This window comes from Molothrus aeneus, chromosome 6 (genome assembly GCF_037042795.1).
Source record: "Molothrus aeneus isolate 106 chromosome 6, BPBGC_Maene_1.0, whole genome shotgun sequence".
NCBI classification, from domain to species: Eukaryota; Metazoa; Chordata; class Aves; order Passeriformes; family Icteridae; genus Molothrus; species Molothrus aeneus.
The window spans coordinates 50,901,320-50,920,562 of NC_089651.1; the positions used below are offsets into that span (position 1 = coordinate 50,901,320).

At 46.1% G+C, this 19,243-nt stretch overlaps 1 protein-coding gene across 1 annotated transcript in view; it reads left to right on the top strand.

The window, feature by feature from the left end:
- The first annotated feature begins 8,905 nt into the window (after positions 1-8,905).
- Positions 8,906-19,243, top strand: part of EVL (Enah/Vasp-like) — a 147,056-nt gene continuing 136,718 nt past the window's right edge. The window contains exon 1 of the mRNA XM_066551830.1: positions 8,906-9,017. Within this exon, the coding sequence (XP_066407927.1) occupies positions 9,013-9,017 (5 nt within the window). The 5' untranslated portion in view covers positions 8,906-9,012. The remainder of the gene's footprint in view (positions 9,018-19,243) is intronic.

The following is a 19,243-nucleotide window of genomic DNA, read 5'->3' on the forward strand; positions in this document are numbered from 1 at the left end:
TGGTGATTTTTTTTTTTAATTTGCTTTTGCAAATGGGGTACTTTCAGGTTTTCTGCTTTTGGAACTGTAGGTGACTTGTCATTACATGCAGCAGAGAAAACAGTAGTTGCAAATTGGCTTGGCTCATTCCCTTTTATCCTTCTCACATGGTGCTACTCTTGGGATATAGTAAAGCATTTGTGATCCCTTTCTTCATTTTAAACTGTTATCCTTTAGAAGAAATAGATGAGGAATACTGCAAGTTCATCCCTAGGGTTACTGATCAAAGGGCTTTTCAACAATCCCATCCCATCTGTGCCTCTGCTGCTCCTCTGTTTCTAACTTTTGCTGTTAAATGTGTCTTTGTTCCTCTATGAAAACCTGATAAATGTATTAGCTGAATTGGCAAATGGTGGGTAATGTCTTAAGCCAAATATCCGTTTGATGACTGTTATTCTCCTTTCTTTATCCAGGAAACTCTACACAATTTTGCCATTGTTATAGCTAATCTTCAGCTCTCCTCTCTTCAATCCTTGTTCCTTTGTTCTTGCATTTATTTGTTTTCTCAGGAGTGTCTTCTTTTTCACTTTACAAGAAAAAGAGAACAAAATAAAATAAAGAAAGAGCTTTGTGTATTTTATTCTCTCAAAACCACCTGAATTCTTTACCTGACACACTGTCTGCAGCAGCTGTCTTTTCCTGCCTTGCCACAGAGCATAAGGCTGGTCTGGAGTCCATGGCTGAAGACACTCCTGGGCTTCTGCTTCTGTCTGTTCCCTCCCCTCATCCTGAGTGCAGGAAGTGCAGTGTTTCTTGAAGAAAAGACTCATCTTTTCATGTCTTTCGTGTATTGCTATTGTCTACCAAGCATTCAGATATTCCCCTTCAACTTCCTTTGGTTTCAGTTCCCATTTCTTGCTTTTCTTCCCTTCATTCTCGCATTGCTGTTCAGCTCCCAGGACTGCATCCATGACTGGCACAGGTTGCTGCCCTTACCTGCTCATAAAGCCAGTGGCCTGACTACCTCTCTGCTAGTTTTGGGGCTGTGTTCCTGGTTCCTTATTGTATTTCTGTTCACACTTCTTCTGTGACTCGTGCTTTGGATATCAGTGAGTGCATCTGCTTTCAGCCCCTTCTCCCTGCCCTGCCACCTCCCTGAGTGGGGACACTGAGGGGACCAGCACTGTCCTGTTGTTTCTCGATTGTCTCTCTGTGGGCAGCTTCTAATTTGCATCATGTACATAGATTTTGAAATATTTTTAGGGTAGGGATTTTTTTTCTCTGTTCTGTGGCATTCAGGAAAGGGATTTTGGGATCCTATACTCACTCCAACACTATGTCATATTTGTCCAGACTGATGAGCCTGTATTTGGGTAATGCTTCTCTGTTAGAGTGCATTCAAAGTGGTTAGCTACTAAAATTGGTACTATCTATTCTCTTCAGTCTTAAGTTATTCAGAAAACAATACAAATGCTCTCAAAATACTTCCTTCTTCCTCTTTTACACACTTATAAAATAAACATAGACTCAATCTGGTTTTTAGGATCATTGCCCAATTCCAAGTAGAGATTTTCATTATTTTGTTTGCCTCTTCTGTCTGTCTTCATATATTTATTTTACTCACAAATGATGCATATTTGTATGATATCAAAACTATGGCCTTTTTCAACTTAATCCAATATGTAATATTTTAATTATTTCCTTGAAGATGATTATTACATAAATGTTTCTGATAGTGCTCAGTTTGGACAGGTTGGTGAAACCTGAGAGGTACTACTAATTTCCAACAGACAAACTCTACAAAAACCAGTCACTATATTAAAAAGAAGTTTAAAAAAAAAAGCAAAGAAGGGGATAAATGTAAAAGAAAATCATTTTTGTAATGCTGGTGAATTAAAAAATCCTACCATTTCAAATTCTTTTTAAAAATTCCTTGTGGAGCAAATAAATTTTGTTAAAATGGATTTTTTACTATTGTAATTAATATGGGGTTAGTTAATTCAAGGTCAGATTTCCTATGTGAAATGTTTGGATGATTTTTATTCTTCAGAAGATTTAATATTAGAGGATATTTTTTTCCTTCAGAATTATTCATGTGCAAGAGCTTGCAAAGGCAAAACAGTCCCATTTTTGCAAGAGTTGGCATTTTTAATTTCTTCTGGTTCTGCTCAGGGAAGCAGGCAGTCTTTTGCTCTGTTTTCTACTGGAAACAGGATGTTGACAGATCACTCAATTGCATCCTCAAAAAATCCTACAGATGGCAAGGAAAATGTCACTTTAATTACTTGTGGAAAGAACAGACTTATGGGAAGCCTGAACTGAAATCCTCTTCTCCCATTGCTGGCCGGGATTCACAGCTGTGCCAGGGCAGTCTGGTCACTGCCATGCAGCCCCAGCTGCAGCAGCCTGCCCTGCACAAGAGCTGCCCCAAGCCAGGGCACCTCCTCATGCAGAGGATGGGAGATGAGGAGCCAGCTCCTGGGAAACAAGGACAGAGCCACTCCCAGATGTCTGCTTGTGGATGGAGGCTGCTGGCTGAGTGAGGACATTAGCGGTTCATGCTCTTGCTGGGAGAGATTTATGGTTCTCCTTAGTCATGAACTTCTGTGGCAATTTCATTTTTCTTAATGGAACTACTTTGCCCCCTGAATTCATTAAATAATGACAGATGACCAAGTGATAATTTGCATGGAGGTATGAATGGCAGTGCAGCCAAAGCTGCCATCTAGCTCTGAGTCCAACAGAACTTGTTTGAGTCAGCAGCAATAGCAATGGGCTAATGTTCTAAAGCCACTTCAGAGACCTGTGTCAGTCAGGATGGGTCACAGCACTGTGGATCCCCCCCTTTCCTGCCAAGTGTAGAAGAAGGGGCCTCCTTTCAAAAGGTCCTGTCAGTGTCACCTAACACTGTAGGCACTCCTTTGGACCTCACATTTTGTCTGTCTCGTTAGGAAAGCTTCATGTTTTAGACTCAAGGGGTTCTTCCCCACCAGCTTCACAGAGGTTTGATTCTACCATCTTCTGGCTGACTACAGACTACACTAAAGGAATTCAGACATTTCTGTTTGTTTGTAGTGGACAAACCTGTCCTTAAAGGCTGCCTTTTTGGGTCTAGTCTGAGGTGCTGAGCTCAGAACAATAGGAATGGTGACCTGTTTTCTGGGTCTCTATGCAACTGAATAGGTTTTTATCATGAGCTTGTAAGAGGTGAACATTTTTTAAATCTGCCCTTTGGAATTACCTAGAATAAGCATGTAGCCAGAGGGAAGCAAATTCATCTGCTCTGTGAATACTGTCCGTGCTACACGAGCTACAGTTGCTCCAAATTCCAAGTAGTAGGATAAAGAAATCTCCTTCAGGCTGTTCAGCCATTATGGTTAGAAAGAAAATAAAAAGCCTGGGTGAGTTCTGCAGCCACGTTAGATTATTGTAATTTGCTGTTGCCTTGATTTGCCCTTGCACTGCAGAGATGTGCTGAAGGGGAAACAGTCTGCACGAGCCTGAAGAGAGCTCCTCTCTACAAAATCAATTGCCTGGCTGTTCTTTCTGGATTCAGTTTCTCATTGAGATAAATGTCATCATTTTAGGGTTCCTTCCTCCCTGCCCTGCTTCTCCTTTTCATCAGCTTTCATTGGCATTATAACATCAAATTTATGACATCAGTGTATAACCACAGGGAAAGTTATTGCACCAGAGGTTCAAGTGTTTTGGCCTCTTTACAGCACCTAAAAAGAGCAGAAGCTGAGCTCTGTCTGAGAGTCTCTGTCTACAGCTCGAACAGTTGCAGAGTGAGCTGACAGGAGGCTCAGCCCCAGTGAAAAGCCCTGTGGCATTTCCCATATGTGCAGCTCCTGCTCAGCAGAAAACGTGGCCACAGGCAGCCTTAGCAGCCTGGAGAGCCCCAGTGCCTCTGGCTCGGGGAGCACAGCACCACCCCTGTGCCAACTCCCTTCCCTCTGGCTCTGGGTGAGAGGGAAAGTCACCTTTGGCCTGGAACAGGTCCCCAGGGTCTGCCTGCAAGGCAGAGCTCCTCCCTGCTGCCTGGAAGTCTGCAGCTTCCTGCTCCAGCCTCCCCAGTGATTGCAAACCCTGCTCTCAGAAGGCATAACAGGAAAAATAAAAGTGCCAGTGAGCTCCTCCCTTTCCAAGAGGAGGCACTGACCATCTCCCTGAAAGCAAAGTTGGACTCCCATCTTCACTGGAGGAAGTGTAATAAAATAGAATTAAAGTATATCAACAGTCAATTTTTCCTACTTATTCTCTGCCCTTTCCTATATTACTTCTTTCCCTTCATGATTTCTTCATATTTTTCCTTTTCATGTAATTTCCTTTTCTCTCCTTTTCTTGTAAAAATCAAAATTCCAAACTTACTAATTCCTTCATTTTTCTGTAGTCTCCATTTTCCTATTCCCTTTAGCACCTGCTGTACTCTTCTGATACTTGATTCTTTGTTCCACTCTCTTCTCATCTTTTCTTCATCGCAGAACTGGATGAAGTATTGCTAAGGGAATCCAGGTGCAGACAGCGAGTGACCTCACCATGGCTCCTTTGGCCTGCCACACAAACCTGAGGTGGAACCTTTGCCCAATGGTGCCAAAGATCGTAGGGATGTGGTGGTGGTGAAAACCCAACATCCAGGACTGAACCTCTCTGAATTTTGGGGATCTTTGAATCTCACTTTGCACCTGAAATTGGAAATCATGTTCTTTCATTCTCAGTGAAGTGTCTATGAAATTGTACAACTTCATCTTTGGCAAAAGTTCTGAGTCATGTTACTGTCTGAGGAACAATTCTTTTAGGAATAAAAGCATATATATATTACTGGATATGATATAATGAATTGATGTAATTAATTCTTCCCAAGGGAGACTTTCACAAGGCTAAATCCTCCTTGCTTAGGAAGAGCCTTCCAGTAATAAATGTGTAAAACAAGCTATTGTGGACATTTGTTTTCCCTTTTCAAGGGAAAAGAGGTTGTTTTGTGGACAAGTCCACAGGAAAGTGCCAGAGTTTCAAGAGAAGGCTCTGAACTGGACAAATTCAGTGGGAAAAAATGACCACAGGGCTCTTGCTGCACCAGCCTGGACATGGCATGGAGTGTCTGAGAAAAACAGCTGGATGACCTTGAGCTCCTGATAGGAGGATGTTTACAGAGGATGTTGCCCCAGGCTGTGTGACTGCATAAGGAGGGCATCCTCTTCCTCCTCCTCCCCTCCTAACATGAAATCTCTGAAACAACAAACAGAGCAGGCCCTGGGGCAGTTATTACAACAGGACCCAGGGGCCTGGCAGCAGATCCATCAGGGTTTGCCATGCAGGAGGTCTCAGCTGGGAAAGGTGCAGTTGTAGGGACAGTACTTCTCTTGTGCAGGTCTGTGCTGGGCTCTGCAGGAGAATTTGCAGACAGAGAGAGGTGCAATGGGAAGAGGGAAGAGTGATGGAGTCACTCACAATGAATCCAGCAAGATCACACTGGAGGGTCAGGATTTCCCCTTGGGCAAAGAGCAGGTGAATTACCAAGAGAACAAAGATTATATAACTGTCAATACAAATTGCAGCTTTAAGTCTCTTGGAAGACATACAGTTCTGATTGTAATGTAATGTCAGATTTGTCCCAGCAAAGCAATTATTACACGGTCCAGTCATGTCTTTCTGTCAACACAGTGATCTGCTGGCCAACCAATGAATGTTGATAAGGAAGCCTCATGGATTCTGATACAAGAAAGATTTTTAATGCTGTTCTATTTTTGTGCCATTAGTGGCCAGCAAGATTGGTATCTGTCATTCCTCTCTTGCTTCTTTCTGTAAGAATAAATAAAACAGCAAATACAATTGTCTAGTCTAGTAACCTCACTGCATTTCTGCATCACTTCTCAACCTCATGGGCAATTAAGCCTCCCAACCCTTTGCAAGGGTCGATGCTGCACAAGTTTATATCCAGTGAGGTGTTGCAGCTTGCCCAGGGACAGAGAATAGCTGTGCTCAGGAGACAGTGCAGGTACAGAGTGGTGAGTGGCAGAAGCCCCCCCTGTCCTTACCCAGTGGTTTGCAGTCCCTTGTGGGCAGCTGCCAGGGCTGGATGTGTCAGTACTGGGGCACATGGTGGCTGTGATTTCAGCTCTTTGTGCCCCTTTGTGCTGTGCAGCCAAGGTGCAGAGATAAAAGACTTTGCAGAAGACAGTTTTGCTTCTATAAAACAAAACATTGTAGTTTTATATTTCAAACATAGTATGATTTACATAAATTTGCCTGTTTGATTTATGCCTGTGTAATCCTATCTTAAGGAAATTATATTCTTAAAAAACAGATTATCAGTGAAATTACATATGAGTATTTTATTTTAATCAAGTCTTAAATTCTAGTGTCACCATGAAACTCTAGTTTAATAAGTGTCCTCCCTGCCTTATGCTGTCTCCCATATGTCCCACGAGCTAGTCAGTGACCCACACTCTAAAGGATTAGTCAGATGATAGTAATAAGAGAATAGGTTTTATTTTTGCTCATTATTTCTTCATATGCTTAATACCTTCAGCAACCTCATCACAAATTATGTGAATGAGTTTCTCCAAGCCACTGTCACTTGGGGGAGACTGCATATCAGATCTGTGGTCTGACACAATTGTTCCTTTACACAAACAACATATTGTGCATCCTAGGAGATTTAGGATAATTGCTAATAAGAAAGGACTGTAAGTTTTGGTTTCAAACAAACAAGGAGGCCTCTTAGATATAGGGGAAGCAGCTTCTTTAGGAGCCCCTCTCTATCTGAAGTGAGCTTAGCTCCATTGGTGGGGTTGCTTGGGAGGAGGATGGAGCAGACCTGCTGTGGGACAGGGAAAGCACGAGCTGGGAGCTGTGCTTGTGAGGCACAGGAGTGCTGGGGTTCCCTCCCCCAGCCCTTCAGTAACTCTGTCTCTGATTATTTCTTTAACATATTAATGATCATTGAAAATAGCAGATATATATATTAGCTACCAAGAAACAAGAATGGCCTTGAATAAAAGGTGTATACGTGATTACTACCATGGGGTTTGTTGCTGTCATATTTTTGTTGTTGTTATTGTAGTATATTTTATTTGGTGTGGAGCTGCAGTGGACAGCAGCAAAGCCTGACAAGCCAGTGGTGAAAGAGCTCTGTAGGGCATCAAATCTATGGGCTTGATTTTTGCAACATTTATTCTGGTGGCATAGGTTACCACTACAGTAAAAGTAAGTGTTGTATTGGCATGAGTATATAAACTTTTCAGAGAAATTGAAAGAAAAATGTAAAGTATTTATGTGGAAAACGGCCCCTATTGCTTTGCTCTTCATCTCCTGCATGTTCTGGGCCACAGCTGGTTGCCTCCTGTGCAGTCCCACAGTCTGCTCTGCACCATGGGCACATTCCCCTGAGCCCTCACACAACTTGGCACCACAGGCACTGGCCAGAGCCCACCTTGCCAGAGCCCACCCTCCCAGCCACACTGCCCAGAGCCCACCTTTCCCAGCCACACTGGCTGCACCTTCCCAAAGCCACCCCCACACAAAGACAGGGGCTACAGCTCCCTTGCCCTTCACAGCACACGTGGATGGATGTGGGTGGGTCTCAGGGAGTGATGGGGATGGTGTTAATTGGGATACAGACACACAGGGGGAGAGAGGAGAGGACCAAAAGCCTTTTCTATTCCAGACAGACCATGTGCATACATGTGCCAGCTGCCTGGAAAGCCACTGCCTGCTCTTGGATGACATGGTTGTCTGGGGGTTTTTGTGTCTAAACTGGGTAATGCAGAGCAGGGAGAGATCAGTGGAAGATGATCCACAGACTCAGAGTGAAGAGCCTTTACTGTTGAGAAATGGCAAACAAGTTATGGTGACCTATGTATGGAAGACCTGAGAAACAACTCCATAATTTTGTCCCGTATCATGGCAGATCCTTGAGGACATTCAAGTGATACCAATTTCAACATAATCTTTTTTCTACTGGGTGATGCATGGCAAGAGGTGAAGAGACATGGAGAGGAACAAGGGAAGTTCCAGGCTCTGGACCTTGTCAATATCACCACCCTACAGGCTGGGCTGCACAAGGGAGCTGGCAGGAGGCGCCTGGAAGGAGAAGGGCAGCGGGTTAGGGACGGCACTGGGATGTGGAGCGAGGAGGAGATTTGGGTGGGAGAAGCACAGGAGCTGGAGGCAGCGCAGGGTTCCCGGGGTGGGTGGTGAGTGTGGAGAAAGGACGAGGCTGGGAGCAGGGCAAGAGAGCTCGCAAGGACACTCCTTGAGACAAGTGGGAAAGGGTGAGGGAGCAGGAACCACAGCTGCCCTCCGGTGTCAGCTGGAAATGCCATTTCTGCTCCTGCTTCTACCCACAAAAGCACCGGTTCTGTGCCTGCACAGGACACCACTGTGCAGAGGGGAGGTCTCCAACCCCGGCACTGCCCCGCTCCAGCCGGGAACGGTTCGGGGACGCGGCACGGCCAAGCCCCGGCACCTCGCACCGGCACGGGCCGAGGAGCTCGGCGGAGCCCGGAGCCGCCGCTCGGAGCCGCGCACGGTGCGGGGCCGCTCCCGCCCCACCTGCGCCGGGCGGGGACCCAGGCAGGGCCGGGCAGGGCCGGGGCTCCCCCCGACACCCGCGGCGGGGCCGGGCAGGGCCGGGCAGGGCCGGGGCTCCCCCCGACACCCGCGGCGGGGCCGGGCAGGGCCGGGGCTCCCCCCGACACCCGCGGCGGGGGCGGTGGCGGCGCGGGGCGGGGCGGGGGGGGCGGCGCGGCCCCGCCGCGCGTGGGAGCGGAGCGGGGCGGGCGGCAGCGGCGGCGCTGCTTTGTCCTGCCCACACACACACAGACACAGACACAGCGCAGCCGGGCGGGAGCCGGCAACATGGCCGGGCCGGCGGAGGGGCTGCCCGGCGCCGCGCTGCCCGGCTAGCGCCCCGGGGCCCGGCGCTGCCGCTGGGGCGGCGCCGCCGCCGGAGCCCCCCCGTCCCGCCGCCGCCACCGCCCGGTCCCGGCCCCGCTCCGGCCCCGGCCGCCGCCGCGCCCCGCCGGGAAGATGAGGTGAGTGCGGGCGGGGATGCGCCGGGCAGCGCGGCCGCGGAGCTCCGGGCGGGCGGGGGGATCGCTGTCCCCGCGGTGGTGTCACGCCGTGGGGGTGGGGATTTCCTGTGCGAGTGGAAGGCGGAGGAGAGGTTAAGCAATGCGGCGCTTCCTAGTCCTTCACCGGATGGATAGCAGGAGTGGGTGGTGACGTTTTTGGCATGTTTGACTGTCAGTGCCTAAGTCCATCTGACAGATTATCTGGCGCTTACAAAAGGCTGTAAGCGCCTGTGAAACAGCCGGGATGTGCCCGCTGCTGCCGTGCCCTAATGCTGGGATGTGCTCGGTGCTGTGGTGCCCCGGAGCCGGGATCTGCCCGCTGCTGCCGTGTCCTTCAGCCAGGGATGTGCCCGGTGCTGCCGGACCGTGCGGCCGTGCCCTGTTAGTTGGTATCATCTGCCCGGTGATGCCGTGCCCTGTTAGTTGGTATCATCTGCCCGGTGATGCCGTGCCGTGGTGTCTGCCCGGTGGTGCCGGGCCCCGCAGCCGGGATCCGCCCGGTAGGGCCGGGCCGTGCAGCCCGGGGGAACGGCGAGAGCTTCCTCGGGCAAAGGAGCCCGGGCGGGGAGAGCGGCTGCAGGGGAGGGGAACGAGGAGCGCACCGCAGGAGCGGAGATGGGATATTTCTCTGGAGCATCCAGCATGGGCCGTGCCGGATCTCCAGTCTCCCTCTCCTCAGGCAGCAGGGATGCTACTGCTCGTAGTTTTCCCGAGGTCAATTTGTCAGCTGTGAGAGGAAGGGCAAAAAAGCCCCACCAACCCAATTTCCTGGTGGAAGGATGGAGGGGAAACGTTGTTTGCTTTGGTTTATACTCGTCCAAACCTCTCTCCTCATTTATTCGAGTTCGCTTGAGCTGTCAGTATCTCGGAGCAACCCAGTCCCTGATTCATCTTTAATACTAGTGAATTTTCCCACTTAACAATTATCTTTAGCAAAGTGAAATTGCTTTGAGAAACCTTAAAAATGGAAATAACAGTTTGAAGCCAGATATTTTTCTGTGGTGCCTGGTTCCTGAATTGCAGGGTTGGCATTGCTCCTAGCAAGTGCAGTGGGAGTCCAGAAAAGGCTTTGCCTGCATTTACAGTTACATTTACTCCTGGCACCATCGTGTGTGTTGAAGGCTTGGAGATGCATCAAATTTTTTTAGCCATTTACATTACCATTAATTTTTCTCACTTGCTTAAAATTGCATTCTTGGGAAGGGCCAGAAACTCAGAGACCTGCTGTGTCATGTGTCTGGTGGCCATGTGTCTCTGGTCTCCACACAAAAGGTGTGCCTGCATCAGTCTCACCTGGTGTGATCAGAATGTGAGTCAGAGACCTCTGGGGAGAAGTCATCAAACACAACAGATGGTGGGGAAGTTTCCCCTTGCTCCCTCCTGCTCACTTAGGAGCCCAGCTTGGGAGAACCCTTGCCCCATGCAGAAGGGTTGCTAGAGCTCTCCCAGGAAGAAGGAAAATTGACTTACTGACTCATAAGCCCACCTTTCACCCCAGGAAGGCACCATGGGCAGATTGGAAGGCTGCAACAATGTTGGGTTTCTCCCATTGAAGATTTTCTGCTCCACATGGACTTCCACAGTTGGTGGTTGCACTTTTTGTTGGAAGAGGGAACAGGGGGAGAGACCCACCAAGACAGACTGTGAATCAGGGTATCATAATGTCCCCAAAGTGATCCCCACCAGGAGAGCTAAGGCACTCTCAGGAGAGGTCAGCCACAGGGTGTTTTGGAAGGAAAAAGCAGCTTAACTCCAGGAGAGGCTCCAGAACTTCCCCATATCCCCACTTTTGACAATGATGGGGGGATGCTTCTCTAGGTTGCACCCCCAGGCTCCTCTGCTGTAGCTGAGGCAGCCAGAGCTGGTCTGTGTGTGCTGCTGGGTGTGTCCTTGGGCAGCTGCCCTTTCCTGCTTCCCCACGTGACACCTGGCATCTGCAGGTGCATCACACTTAGTCTTTTGTTATAAATACCACTTTCATACTTAATGCACATTATTATTTTGTTGGGTTTTTAATGGATTCCTGTTTTTAAATGCTTCCATTACAGATTTTTTCCCTTGCATATACAGACATTACTGAAGAGATTGTACTTGTCAGTAAATATATGTCTGTAAATCACCTAAAACCTTTCCCAATAACAATTCTTGTTTAATAAATACAGGCTGTATAATTCCAAAATACCCTGGCAGGCTACATAATCATTTAATAAAAGCCTCCTTGAAACATTTGCTTAAGCATGTGTGTTTTATTTATACTGCTTTTTGTGGTGGATAGATTACAGTGCTATTCTTTGCACTATTGCATTTATGTGATGGTTTCCATTTTTTGATAATTCTTTATGTCTTCACCTCAAAGGTATGAAGTGTGTGAATAGTGGGTGTACCAGCCACCTTAGTAATAAAACAGGTTATAATAGATGTTCTGCCTCAAAAACAGATTAGGATCCCTGTGTGGAAAATGTTAAAGTGCAGAGGTGCTATTATTTTTTAGTACACAAAAATACTGCTTTAGTACAAGAAATGTAGGGGTTATTTGACAGTGGATATTCATTTATTCTTAGAAGTAACAAAATTAGCTCATGTTTGGGAAAATGTCTATGAATATCGCTGTGGCTGAAAATAAAATTTTTACATTCTGTCAACAGAGGCATAACCTGTAATTTCTTAGTCATACCTGTAGTTTATAAGGCATCTGTGTTTCAGTGGCCCCTATTCTTAAAAATAAAAACCAGACATAGCATTTTGTGTGTATCCCTGAAAAAATCCATCTCTCTTTTTGCCATGGCTGTAGTGAGTGTACATTTGCTCTCTGTGCTGTGCTCCTGAGGCAATGGTGGGGGGACAAGCTTCCCACTTTAAGCACTTAGTATTTTTCTAAACAGAACATACAGTTAATATCTAGGGATGGAACCAGCCTCTAAACAGGATTATTCAGATTAAAATTATACCTCCTTACTTCTTTAACATGCTTTAATCCAAGCCAAAGTAATGAGTTCAGCACAGAAATTGTGAGGGAAAACAATGTCACTGAGCACCTTAAAGTTCAGCTAAAGTCAACCTTTTTGTTCTGAGGTTTTTATATTGCTATCAACTGGAAATCTGAAAAATATGTTGTATTTAGCTCTAGTTTAAATGGACGGAGCAACATGTTGAGAAAAAGAGGACTAAATATTCATAGCATAAATCTGTTTTAATAACAGGAAGGTGTATACATTATACTTCTTAACCCTTTTGTTTTCAGACATAAGCAAGCAAAGTCTTTACATTTATATCAATAAACACAATGTATTGAGCATTTCAGTGTCCTCCCCATTATCTGTTCATTAAGCAGTTCAGGAAATAACTCAAGAGTCTTGCCAATTCTTTCAGTTTGCATGGAGGGTAACTGGACTTGCATGTACAGTGTTATTTCCTAACTTTTCTCCCTTTACTGTTTCTTTCTGTTTGCATCTGTAAAAAATAAGGGAGAAGATGATGTTTTTATTTATAATGTCATCAAAATTGGGATTACCAACCTCACTGGACTGGTGGACTTTGTAGCTCAGAGTTTCCAGTAGAAAAGCAGGAGCACACCCTGAGATGGATAATAAAATCAAGTTGGCTATAAAATATAATTTAACCTTGTCACCTAGCAATTGATTTCTGAGCTGGAGCAATATGCCTGTAACTTAGCTAATTTTTGTTTAATTCAAAGGCTCTGTCCTGCCATGTTCTGACTCCTGCTGTGTGCTGGTGTGTGTGGCTGTGTGTTCCTGGGGTCACCTGGGAGCTGTCTGACCACCCTCCACAGCCCTGCCTTGGATATGTTTGGGTTTGCAGCCTTTCAAGCTGTCAGTGCCACGCAGATCTGTCAGTGTTTTCTCAGTAGGAAAGCTCCCAGCCCTTTGCCTGTCATGGTTTGGTCAGCAGAATCCCAAGTGTGGGCACTATGCTGCTGACAGAAAATTGCTTTTGTTAGCTCATCCTTGATCTTTAGAGGGCTAGGTAAGCTCTAGCTGCAGATAAACTCGTTGTCAGGAGGTTTTGGAGCTCCACTGAAGGTAGTGCCACGTTGGCTGTGGCCATGTAAAGGCAGCAGTGGTGTTCCATTGGCAATGCTGGGTTCCCATCAGTGTACCCTGACTGTCAGGCTGTGGAACAGGCAGGCCAGCTGTGCCTCTTTCATGCTGTTATTCTGTATACTTTCAACCTTTTTTCCCCACTCTCTAAAATAAAGCATAGATTCTGGACATATTTTTGTTCATTTCCTCATTTTTTGGGTATTTTTGTCTTGTATTTTGTAGTGATGTGACTGAGGCTGAAGATAATCTTTCAAATGTGCACAGGTCTGTTTAACTCAGTGTTGTGGGTTTGTGTGTTGTGTCCCTTCTGCCTGTTCCTGGGCCACTCAAACCATGTTAAACAGCAGATACACTGATACAGAACAGCTCCATTAAAGTGTGTCACAATTAGAGGTGTCTGCATAGTCTGTCTGCACATGGCTGGCTACTTCTCTCTTTTGAAGTATTTTACTTAAATATTTGTATATCTTGTAAGAAATCATACAAATCTTTCCAAAGTGCAAACACAATTCAGTTTCAATTCAGTTTCCTGTATCCTGTAGGTTTCATGATTTCTTTCCTTTTTCTTGTTGTGTCATAGCTTCGCTCAGTTCTGAGCAATGTGTAAGGAGCAGTATGGAACTTTAGAAAATATTTCTAAAACTGCTGCTGAAGTGAAATTAATTATAGCTAATTTTTAATCCTAATAATTACAGAATTGAAATAAAATAAGTTGAAATAAGTTGAATGAGCTGCAGGTTTTCTTTTTTTGAGAAGGTAGTTATAAATATTTCAGGGTTTTTTTGCTGAATCAGAACCATAGTACTATCTCATCCACTCTTTATTTACATGTAAGAAATCTCACTGATGTTTTGGTATTGTCCTTCACTGCAGTAGGTAAGCAGCAAAAACTGCCCCAGCTGTACATTGGTATTGCCCCTATATGTTTTTTGTTTTCCTCATAGTCATCATTTGGCAGAACTCAAGGGACCCACAGTGCAAAAAGGAGAACCTCCTTTTTGTTTTTCTCAGCCTTGTGGCCTGGGCTCAGTTTCTCAGGGGCAGGGAGGAGAGGTGGAGGAACTGTGCCACTGCTCCTTGTCTGGGCCTGTTGTTGGCCCTCAGGCAGATTTTGTCTGCAGTCACCTACCCAAGATTTCCATTTCATCTGCTTTTTGATCTGATGTGCCCTAATGAGGGGAAAGGGCCGAAAACCAGCACAGCACACTTGATCAGCACACCCCTAAAGCCCTTGTCCCTGTCACAGGCAGCCCAGGGAGAGGACACCAGACCCCAGCCAGGGTGCCAGGGTGCCAGCCATGGCAGCACACAGCCTTGCCTGGGTTAGTCCACCTTGCTCCTGCTACCCTGGGAAGCTTTGCAGGGTAAGGGCAGCTGTTCCCAGGATCTGGGCTGCTGGGACAGCTCTGCCCTGTGCTGTAGGAACCTCGTGGTTCACCTGGCACATTTTCCCTGGGACAGCTCCGGGTTCATGGCTGTGTGTGCACATCACCCAGTAACACTCCAAGTGTGTTTCAGTCCAGGTTGTGACCCTGTGGAACTGAAAATAGTTTAATTATTTTCTCCCAACATTTCTGGTGTATTTAGCACTGCAGAATGCTTCTTCCTGTGAGACTTTACATTTTTGCGTTGGGCAAATGCTTGAAACATTATTGACAGTCTTTCCAAAACTATTCATCATTTGAGAGCTGTAGGAGCATTAAGGATAGCTATCTTTATTAGTGAGATGAGAGAGAGTGGGTAAGTCCTTACCAAACATTTGAGCCTGGAAACTTTCACATTTCTGACTATCCAAAGTGCCATTCTGTAATACAACAACAAACAGTGAAGCATTACATTTCACTGGGTATTCCATAGTCCTAAAGTTGCAGAGACATGTGGCTGCCAGAAACTTTTGACTTTCCTTCTTGATGCAGGCATTCAAGCATTAAATTTGTTTCAAGCTCAGTGTTAGTTTATACATTTCTCCTGAGTTCCCATTCTTGTTCCCCTCAGCTGTGCTGATTTAGCCACTTGTGGTTTGGTAGGATGAGCTGGGTCATGAAGTCTTTACATAGAAAGACAGAAGAAAAGAAAATTCACTTTCCATATGCAAAAGGTGTATATATAAGTTGGGTTGTGGCACTGTTCCCACCAGAAATGCTCAAGAAACCATTTCTTCAGGAAGTGCTGTTACTACAAATTAAAATATTTATTTTACTAAGATGCTGCTCCTGTTCTTCCTCTTATGCTCTGCAGACCCTTCCACTGCAGGCTCCCTAGTGCTTTGAGGTACAAACTGTGTAGCCTAGCTGTTGGTATGGATGAGCATTTTCTAACTACTAATCATGTTCCCTGTCCAAAAAAGGTACTTTTCACCTGACTTCATGATGGAGGTGTTTCTACCTGCCCTGAGTTCTATATACTGTTTATCAGGAATTAAACACCATTTTTAAATCACTGAACCTCCCTCTCTGACTGAATTTTCTGTGGGCTTTCATTTGATCACCCTCACAGTCAGCACTGGGGCTGGACCTGTTTTGTAGAATCACAGAACAGTTTGGGTTGGAAGGGACTTTAAAAGTCACTCCAACAGGTCCCAGTTTCCTGTGCTGGGGACCCCAGAGCTGGGTGCAGCACTGCAGGTGGGGTCTCACAGAATGAAAAAGAGAGGCAGAATCACCTCCCTCTACCTGCTGGCCAACCCTTTCTTGATGCAGCCCAGGACTCAGTTGGCTTTCTGGGCTGTGAGCACACATTGCTGGCTCATGTCCACGTGCTGGTTTGTTCTGTGGAAGCTCCTCACCACCGAGTTCGATCTCATTTAGGTGAGCAGTTCATTTCCCAGGCAGTAGGTGTCATTCCTGCAACTTGAGATCTCACAGTTGTATTTCTGTTTTTCTTCAGCTTCACATAGGTGTCAGGATGGATAGACATCTTCTTCTGTGAAAAGAGAGTAAAAGATAAAAAAAAGCAAAGCAGGCTGTGTAGTACAGTGACTCAAGTGTGCCACGGGTGCAGGCACAGGGAGATGCTCCAGCAGTTTGTGTTTCTGCAGCAAGGCTGGCCAGCCCCAGTCCTTGTTGTTGGGGTGAGCTCCGTGGTGCAGGCATGCTGTCCTTCCTGGGCTGGTCTGCAGCTGCTAAATCTCTTAGCCTTTTTGGCATCATTGCTTTATGTGCTGGAGGATGACAATTCTTACCTGAGAGGGAATTAAGATGATTAAGTAGCTGGGTCTCAGTCTAGCACTGGATTTAAGGCTTAAGTTTGGTCCTGTTGAAGTCCTTGCTTTGCTGGATTGGAGTCTCCTGTTCAAAAAGCATTTCTGAGGATGACAAGCATCTCTGTAGTAAATGCTAAGCATTACAGCAAAGTTCATTATGTATTGCCATCCATTCATTCCTTCCTCCCCTTTCTTCTTTTCCCATTCCCATCATTCGCTGCTTCTTAGCATGTGTGTAGCTTCCTGCCTTTATCCCTTGCCAGTAAGCCACTCCCTCAGTAATGAGGAGATCTAGAAAATGCAGTGAAATGGCATTAACAAGAAGCAGGGCCATGGCCACCATAATCCCTTTAATTGCATGCTGACTGCTTTTCTTTCCCCAGCTGTACACGGTTCAGGAGCTCGGCTGCAGCGATGTTCCGAGGGTGCGTGCCTGCATGCAGCAGGGACAGCTAAACACACCCAGGGCTGCTGAGTGCTCAGGATGAAAGGATAGCTGAAATTAGTAAATTCAAGTGTAAGAGCTGCAGTTGGAAATGTCTGTTACATGTGAGTAGGAATATGTCTTCAGCACTGAACAGACTAGCACTGTTCAATTCATGGTTCGTGGTGCAGAGGACATCAAAAGACGTCTACAAAAATTTTAAAAATCAGAAACAAGGCAGGTTAAAAGCATCCCCATAAGCACATATTTCATGCAGTTTGTGTGTGTACCTATTCCTGTTAGCTCCTTACTGTTCTTATTACCCAGTTAAAATACTTTTGATACTAGAATTATTTTATTACATGGCTGTTTTGTCTGTCATTCTAGCTCCCACCTGCCAAACAGTAGTGGGATTTGAGATAATCTGTGAATTTCTTTTTGAAAAGGATTTTTGATTCAAAATGAGAGAAATGCTGGACGAGTATATTTTGACAGAATGAGGTAGCTTTAATATTTTGACTTCATTATGAATTAGTGTTGAGTGCTGCAACACATTTGCATGCTAATCTTTCTTTTCATTAACTAAATACATCACCTAGGTGAATGTAAGTCTGTTTTTGATGCCACAGCTGTTACGTTGAGAAGTGAGGGTTGTATCATTCAAATAAAGCAGCCTTCTCAGGCAGTTACTTTCTTTGACTATTTAGTAAGGAGAAGAGTGAAAACATGGCCTTACATGTTCATGTTACCTGTATGCTTAATAAAATGTCCTTTATCTGTCCCTGCTCATTCTCTTGCTTGTCTGGTAGTAAGAACCACCTTTGAGTAGGTGGAACAAGGAGTTACATCTCTTGATCACACTTTGGCACCTGCAGTATTGTCCATTAGAGGTGCTGCTTTGTCAGCTGTCACCAAAGTGATCCACAGCTCCCAACACCAGCTCAGATTCCACTGGTGGCCCAGTGTTGCGATGGATTCTCCCAGAGCCTGACCTGCTGCCTCTTGGCTTTGTGTTTATTTGGTGCTGAACTGTCGGATGTTAGCTCACAGCATCCAGAACCACACACAGCTGTCTCCAAGGCTGCCATGAAATAAATAGGGCAGGAGATCTTTCTCCTTTCTAATACCTTTATTAAAAATCAGCTCGGGTGGGAAGAACTGAGGGGCTGGCGGGGTTGCCCTCGCACCGCTGCTGCTCCCAGGAGTGGCACAGAGGAGGAGGAGGAAGAAGATTGCAGCTTTGACTTCTGGGTTGCAGGCAGAGCTGGGGCTTCCATCCTCACAAGAGCACCAGGAGATTCCCAGTTTTACAGTTTGACATTCGAACTCCTCTGTCTAGCTGACATCTTCAGGTCAGGGTGAGGGGTAAAAAGGGTCTGAGTGGACCCTGGATTCTGTTCCTCACGTCTAGACATCACGTCGATCTCTTAATCCCATGGTGGCTCGTTGTTTTTAGGGTTTTTCCTGCTAGATTTGGTGAAGGGTTTCCTCATTTGCATGCCAACCCCAATGTCACCTCCTCCTCACAGTCCCGGGTGCCATCTTCCAGGAAGCAGCAGGGAGATACTTGACAAAGGGGGATTTCCAACCATCAAGAACAGGTAATTGAAGGAAAACTACTAACAACAGGGGATTACAACATGAAATTATTAACAACAAGTAGTTAGAACTCCAACTTGGTTTAACTTGTGAACTCTGCAACCTTTTAAAAAAATGGACAACTTTTCTACTCATACTGGGTGATGCCCAGGGATGTCTGGTTCATCACACACCCAGGAGCTGGCCACAGGCACTTGCCTGTACCTGCAGGTCAGCCTGGAGCCATCAGCCTCCATCCTTGGGGGTTTCAGCTGCCCACATGTAATGCTGGAGGCAGGGAGAAAGCTGGCTGATGCTACAGCATTAAGGCCTTAATCTTGAAAGGACTTGTACACATTCCTGACCTGATTACTGGGCACAGCATCCTGGGGGGTTTGGGAACCTAATGGCCATTGTGCTGGGACCACTGACCGTGATCAATTTAAGTGTACGTGCAAGTGTTGGAGGGCTTGGGCTCTGATGGAGCTGTGAAGGCTCTCTTCTTCATTTAGGGCAGAACTCAGCAGGGGAAATTTGGAGCTTTTAGGAGGGGAGACAAAAGTTATTCCTGTCCTCTGTATGGAAGTCCTCACCTTTAACATATACAAATAGGAATATAAGCATCTTGTTTAAAATGTCCCCCCCCACCCCCAATGAACAATTATTACCTGAAAACCTGTCAGCAAGTCAAGAACAACCCCAGCCAGCCCTTGGGGGAGCAGAGGAGGTGGCAGGTGGTACAAGGAGCAGGTTTGCTGGGAAGCAGTGTGTAGGGCTGGGGCTGCCAGAGCCATCCTGGTGAGGCAGGTGAGGTGGGTCCTTCCCTTTCAGGGGTTCACAAGCAAAAGTGGAAATAAGAAGGGAACAGAAAGATGGTCAGTGTGTTTAGTGTAGCTGAGGAGTGTGTGTGTCTTACTGGGGG